Source organism: Gossypium hirsutum, chromosome A06 (assembly GCF_007990345.1).
Source record: "Gossypium hirsutum isolate 1008001.06 chromosome A06, Gossypium_hirsutum_v2.1, whole genome shotgun sequence".
Lineage (NCBI taxonomy): Eukaryota > Viridiplantae > Streptophyta > Magnoliopsida > Malvales > Malvaceae > Gossypium > Gossypium hirsutum.
Genome location: NC_053429.1, coordinates 12,588,427 through 12,595,675, shown reverse-complemented (window position 1 = coordinate 12,595,675; position 7,249 = coordinate 12,588,427). Strand labels below are relative to the sequence as shown.

At 38.3% G+C, this 7,249-nt stretch overlaps 1 protein-coding gene across 1 annotated transcript; it reads left to right on the top strand.

Annotated features, from left to right (window-relative positions):
• The first annotated feature begins 258 nt into the window (after positions 1-258).
• On the top strand, positions 259-1,189 carry LOC107963280 (uncharacterized). Its single transcript, XM_016899839.1, has 2 exons — positions 259-338; positions 544-1,189. Exons 1-2 carry the CDS (start codon positions 259-261, stop codon positions 1,187-1,189), a joined length of 726 nt encoding a protein of 241 aa, XP_016755328.1.
• The last annotated feature ends 6,060 nt before the right edge of the window (positions 1,190-7,249 follow it).

The window sequence follows — 7,249 nt, the reverse complement described above, 5'->3', positions numbered from 1 at the left end:
AAAATTTTCTAAAGTTCCCAGATTAGTCCCAAACTACTTCCGATGTATGTTTTGGGCCTCGTAGGCCCATATAAGGGACAATTTGTATATCTATGAATGAATTTGATTGAAACAAAATTTTATGGCTCGGTTTTGTATGTTTGCTTGTGTTAAGTCTAGTAATGCCTCGTATCCTATCCCAGCATCGGACATGGGTAAGAGGTGTTACATTTAGTGGTATTAGAGCTATGGTTTAGTTAATTCTCAGACTAACGTGGCATGTGTTCTCATGAAGCTGATGACGTAGAATGTAATGCACCGGCTCCCGCTCAAGGGGCAGCTCAGTTGAGAGTAGACCCGTGACCCTGAGTCAGGTAGGAGGAGAAGAGGCTAGGGAAGCCTTTCTCCACATGATGAATGCCTGGTATACGGAGTTTGTTTGAATGAACCTGAACGCTCAACCCCTCCACCCTCTCAAAATCCTCAACCCATACCCCTAGTGCCACAAGGAATGGATTTTATGAGATTTCATAGAACCCCAGTTGATAAAATTTGAAAACAAAGGGAAGAAGAGTTCAGAGCAAATGCCGAGGATGATGCTGAGAGAGTAGAATTTTGGCTTGAGAATTCAATAAAGGTATTTGATGTGCTATCATGCACACCCAAAGAATGTTTGAAATTTGCTATTTCTTTGTTGAGAGACTCAGCATATCACTGGTGGAAGACGCTAGTATCCGTGGCACCTCAAGAAAGGGTCATTTTGGAACGATTCATTGGCCAGAAGCGCAAGGAATTTTTAGAAGTGAATCAAGGTTGCATGTCAGTGATCAAGTACGAAAGAAAGTTTGTCCGTCTCAGCAAATATGCTCAAGAGTGTGTATCTTCTGAGGCTAAAATATGTAGAAGGTTTGAAGACATACTTAAAGAGGATATTAGAGTGTTAGTGGGTATTCTTGAGCTGAAGGAATTTGTTATGCTCGTTGATCAGGCTTGTAAAGCTGAGGAACTGACCAAGGAAAAAAGAAAAGCTAAGGCTGAGGCTAAAGATATAAGAAAGAGGTCGATAAGGAAGTCACTCCCCTCTGAGTCTAAGAAATCCAAAGAAATGTATTCTCGTTCTCATGTTTTGGCCAGGCATTTGTACGAAAATCGTAGGAAGGAAAATTTGGGTTTTAACTCTCAGGTCTCCTCTATGGCTAGGTGTGGGTAACGCTAGACCTTTTAAACCCGTGCCAACATTGTGAAAGATGTCATCTTGGTGCATGTAGGATGAAGGACGGATCATGTTTCAGATGTGGTTCTCAAGACCACTATATCAAGGATTGCCCTAAGATGATCGAGAAAGAAAAATTTCAGAATACAAGGTTGAGTAGTATGGCTACAAAAGGGAAACCTTCAAGAAATACCAGTAATGGAGCTAGAAGTAAAAGTGTAGCGAGGGATAAATGGTGAGATTTGAAACTAGAGCTCTGGCTAGGGCCTATGCCATACGTGCGCGTGAGGACACATCTTCTCCTGGTGTGATAACTGGTACTTTTTCTCTTTACGATACTACTATTATTGCCTTGATTGGCCCTTGTTCTACTCATTCGTATGTGTGCATGAAATTGGTATCTAGCATGAATATGCCTGTTGAGTCTACAGAATTTATGATTAAAGTGTCAAACCTGTTCGGTAAGCATGTTTTAGTTGATAGGGGATGCAAGAAATGTCCCTTGATAATTAGAGGTCATTGGTTTTCGACTGACTTGATGTTGTTTTCGTTTGATAAATTTTATGTTATATTAGGAATGGATTGGTTGACAGTTCATGATGCTGTAGTAATTGTAGACAAGAAGTTATTGAATTGAAATGTGAAAATAGTGAAATTCTCTGGGTTAAATTAGATGAGTCAGATAGGTTGCCAATCGTGTTTTCTTCAATATCTGCTCAGAAACATGTGAGAAAAGGGTGTGAGGCTTATTTAGGTTATGTGTTGAATACCAAAGAGTCTTAATTGAGAATTGAACCAGTGCTTGTTGTATCTGAATATTTGGATCTGTTTCTGGAAGAATTGCCAGGTTTACCCCCAATTAGAGAAGTGGAGTCTGGTATTGATGTAATGCCAGGAACGACACCTATTTCGATTGCTCCATACAGGATGGCCCTGACTGAGTTGAAAGAATTGAAGTCACAGTTGCAAGAATTGACCGACAAGGGTTTTGTGAGACCTAGCTTTTCATCATGGGGTGCTCTGGTATTATTCATGAAAAAGAAGGGCGATTCTATGAGATTGTGTATAGACTACTGACAGCTTAATAAGATAACAATAAAGAACAAGTATCCTTTGCCAAGGATTGATGACTTGTTTGACCAATTGAAAGGAGTGTCATGGTTTTCTAAAATAGACTTGAGATTCGGCTACTATCAGTTGCAAGTTAAAGAGTTGGATGTGCCTAAAACTGCTTTTAGAACGAGGTATGACCACTATGAATTTCTTGTTATGCCATTTGGGTTAACGAATGCTCCTGCTATATTTATGGATTTCATGAACCGAATATTTCGACCATATTTGGACAAGTTTGTTGTTGTGTTTATTGATGATATTCTGATTTATTCGATAGATGAGGTAAAGCATACTGAGCACTTGAGAACTGTTTTGTAGACTTTAAGAGACAAACAGTTGTACGCCAAGTTCAGTAAAAGCGAGTTTTGACTTTGAGAAGTTGGATTCTTGGGCCATATTGTTTCAGTTGATGGTATTCGAGTTGATCCTAGCAAGATTTCTACTATCGTTAAATGGAAACAACCAAGGAATGTATCCGAGGTTAGAAGCTTTTTGGGTTTGGCCGGTTACTGCCGATGGTTTGTGAAAGGATTTTCTATGATTGTCACTCCCATGAAAAGATTGCTTCAAAAGGATTTTAAGTTTGAGTGGTCGAAAAAGTGTAAACAAAGCTTGGAGAAATTGAAGATGTTATTGACCGAAGCACTGTTATGGTACAGTCCGAGTCGGGTAAAGAATTTGTGATTTATAGTGATTCTTGCTTAAATGGTTTGGATGTGTACTTATGCAAGAGGGCAAAGTCATAGCTTACGCTTCGAGGCAGTTGAAGCCTCACGAGAAGAATTATCCGACACATGACTTAGAGTTGGCCGCCATAGTGTTTGCTTTGAAGATTTGGCGACATTATTTATTTGGTGAGAAATGCTATGTTTATACCGACCACAAAATTCTTAAGTACTTAATGATCAAAAGGACTTGAACTTACAGCAACGAAGATGGTTAGATCTGTTAAAGGACTATGAGCTTGTGATTGATTACCATCTGGGTAAGGCGAATGTGGTCGCCGACGTTTTGAATAGGAAGTTGTTTTCCTTAAGGGTTATGAATACATGGCTGACTTTGTCTGATGATAGTTCAATTCTAGCCGAGTTGAGAGCTAGATCAACTTTTCTTCAACAGATTTGTGATGCTCAGAAAGTTGATAAAGAGTTGCAAGCTAAGAGAGTTCAGTGTATGTCCAATAGTGAATCGGATTTTCAGAGTGACTCCGATGGTTGCTTGAGATTCCGTGGTAGGATTTGTGTTCCAAAGGACACTGAGTTTATTTAGAATATTTTAAATGAGGCACACAAATAGTTCACCTGGGCAGTACAAAAATGTATAATGACTTGAAGAAAATGTATTGGTGAATGGTATGAAAAGAGATATCTCAGAGTTTGTATCAAAATATTTAATTTGTCAACAAGTAAAGGTCGAGCACCAAGTACCTTTGGGTTTGCTTCAGCCTATGATGGTTCCCGAGTGGAAATGGGACCGGATTACTATGGATTTTGTGACAGGGTTGCCTTTAGCTCCGAGAAAGAAAGATGCCATATGGTTCATTGCTGATGGATTAACTAAGACGACTCATTTTATACTGCTATGTACTGATTTCTCACTTGATAAGTTAGCTAATTTGTACATTGGTAAAATTGTTAGACTTCATGGAGTACCTATATCGATTATTTCGGATAGAGATCTGAGGTTCACCTCGCGATTTTGGAAAAAGTTGCGATAGGCTTTAGGTACGAAGTCAAATTTTAGTACCGCTTTCCATCCGCAAACCGACGATCAGTCAGAGAGAGTAATTCAAATACTTGAAGACATGCTCCGATGTTGTTTATTGGAATTCCAAGGTAGTTGGGAAAAGTACTTACCGTTGGTAAAGTTTGCCTACAACAACAGTTATCAGTCGAGTTTGAAAATGGCGCCTTATGAGGCATTATATGGGCGTAAGTGCCGAACACCTTTGTATTGGAATGAACTCAGAGAAAATCAGATTCACAGGGTTGATTTAGTCAAAGAAATCGAAGAGAAAGTGAAGATAATTCGTGATTATTTGAAAGCTGCTTCGGATAGATAGAAATCCTACGCAGATTTGAAACAGAAAGAGATTGAGTTTTAGGTCGGTGATAAGGTACTTTTGAAAGTTTCTCCATGGAAAAAGGTTATGAGATTTGGTAGAAAGGGTAAGTTGAGTCTGCATTTTATTGGACCGTATGAGATCACTGAGAGAGTAGGGCAAGCTGCCTATCGGTTAGCCTTACCATCCAAATTGGAAAAGATTCATGATGTATTCCATGTGTCTATGTTGTGTCGTTACTGATCTAATCCTTCACACGTGATTTTGCCAACAGAGGTTGAGATTCGATCGGAGATGACTTATGGTGAAGAACCGGTTAAGATTTTGGCTTGGGAAGTCAAACAGTTGAGAAACAAAAGTATTGCCCTTGTGAAAGTGTTATAACAAAGACATGGGGTTGAAGATGCTACATGGGAGCCTAGGGAGGCCATAAGAAACAAATACCCAAACCTTTTCACTGGTAAGATTTTCGAGGACGAAAATCCCTAAAGGGGGAGAGTTGTAACATCCCGAATTAGGGTCTAGTTAGAACAGTGGTTTTGAGACCACAAATCTGAAGTAGAAATAATAATTTTATGATTATTTGATGATCCATGATATGAATGCATGATTGTGTAAAATTTTCAGGAAGCAATTTTATGCCTAAAGTGTCCAATTTGAAGTTAGGGACTAAATTGAATAAGTTGTAAAACTTGAGTTCTAAAAGCTTTAAGCATGAAATTGCTATGGATTATTAATTAGAGGTCCTTAAATAGTAATTTGACCAAGTTCTAAAATTTTGGACAAAAATAGGCATGCATAGGAAAAATTGAAAGAAAGGCATTAAAGGGCATTTTAGTCATTTGGTTATTAAAAGAATAAAAAAGGAAAAATCAAGCAAAAATTTTCTGATCTTCTCCATGCCATAGCTAAAATTTCTAAGGTTTCCATAGCTAGGGTTTTTCAACTTTTCAAGCTTAATAATAAGTACACCCTAGCCCTATTTTTGATGTTCTTTATGTTTTTTAGATCCTTGAAGCATGATCTAGCTATTTCTATCCTTATTTTAAGCTAGGGTTCATGTTCAAAAACTTACCCATGTGTGGCATGCATGTACTTTGATGTTTAATGGAGGAATATGAAAGTTTGATGTGTGTTTAACATCTTTTACTAAATGATTTTTTATGGAAATGAATGAAAAGGGCCTATTCGTAAAAGTTGTAAAATGGGTAGTAAATATGTGAAATAAAGAAAAATGTAGGCTATTAGGAGTAGGAATATGAATCGGCTAGGCTTGGGTAATGAAGAAAATGCATGCATTTCATTTTACAAGCCTAAGGACCAATTTATAAATAAGTGAAAAGTTAAGCGTAAAAAGGTAATTTTATCAAAGTATGTGTTATGGGTCGATTTGAACAATGTGTGTATTAAATAAGTTAAATTTGGAATTATAAATCAAGAAAAACGTGATTCGGGTATTGATTGGGGGAAAAACAATGTATAAGAAGAATAGGCTCGTTTTCATCATTTTGTACCGAGGTAAGTTCATATACAAATAATGTGATATTATGTTATATTTTTTATGCTTGAGTATTATGTGAATTCAAATTATTTAATGCTATTATGAGCTATGCTTTGATTGCTCCATGAGTAAGTGATGGGTATTATGGACATTGAGATCGACATTACGAGCAAGCTTAACAGAGATGTGATATCGAAAAATCCCGTTTGAACCTTAGGAATAGTTTAGGATACAAGTGACATGTCACTAGGGATCATGTGATTTATGAGCTCATGAGATATGTTTATGTGGACCCGAGTACTGGTCTTCTACATCCTACCGGTGGCTGGGTAGTCCGGCATGTGTTGCTGATACTTGACAGCTTGTGTGAGCAACCCGTGTAGCTATGTCCTGGCTGACAGCTTGTGTGAGCAAACCCGTAAGTAGCTCGAGAATGAGCTTTTATGTGTTATGCAATTTAAGGTAGCTTTAGCTACATATCGGCACTTATGTGCGAGCCTTCTGTGTATCCAATAGTATTTCGAGAGTTCAACGGGTAAATTATCGAGTAACTTGACAGAAGATGTAACACCCCTAACCCTTATCCGTCACCGGAATAGGGCTATGAGGCATGACTGGAAATCACACTCGATTCACATGCATAAATACAATCATAATCAAAATCTATTCATATCAATCACATTGTCCCTTGTAAGGTCATACAAAACCTTAAAACATGCTTAGAAGGGGTTCGAGACTAAACTTATAACATTCACAAACAAAACATAGAAAATTTTCAAAGATATAATGGTCACACGCCCATGTAGCAGGCCGTCTGCCCCACACGGCTACCAGACACGCCCATGTCACAGGCCCTGTGAAAATAGGGCATACATACTGACTTGGGTCACATGACCGACCACACGCCCATGTGCCAGCCAGTGTGCCACACACGACCAGTAGACACGCCCGTGTGTCTAGGCCGTGCCAAAACTGTAGGGTCTACTGACTTTAAATCATAAGGTATGCCAGGGGACACACAGCCGTGTATCAAGGTAATGTGTCACACACGGTCGAGCCACACGCCCGTGTGCTCAGCCGTGTGGAGTGAAAATAGACTTGGTTTAAGTAACATTTCTCACCCTCCTTAAGAATACCTAAACCACATCAAATTGCATCTTTTCTAAACATATATATGCAGCCAAAACATGCCAATTCTCCACATATTATACCATCTAATATCAACCATTTCAATTACCCAATTCCACAACCAAAACATACCATTTCACTATGCCAAAAACATCAAACATACATAACTATAAATGTATTTATCCATCAATTTATTACCTATTTTATAATTCAACATATACCATATAGTCATCTCAAATCAAACCACAATATG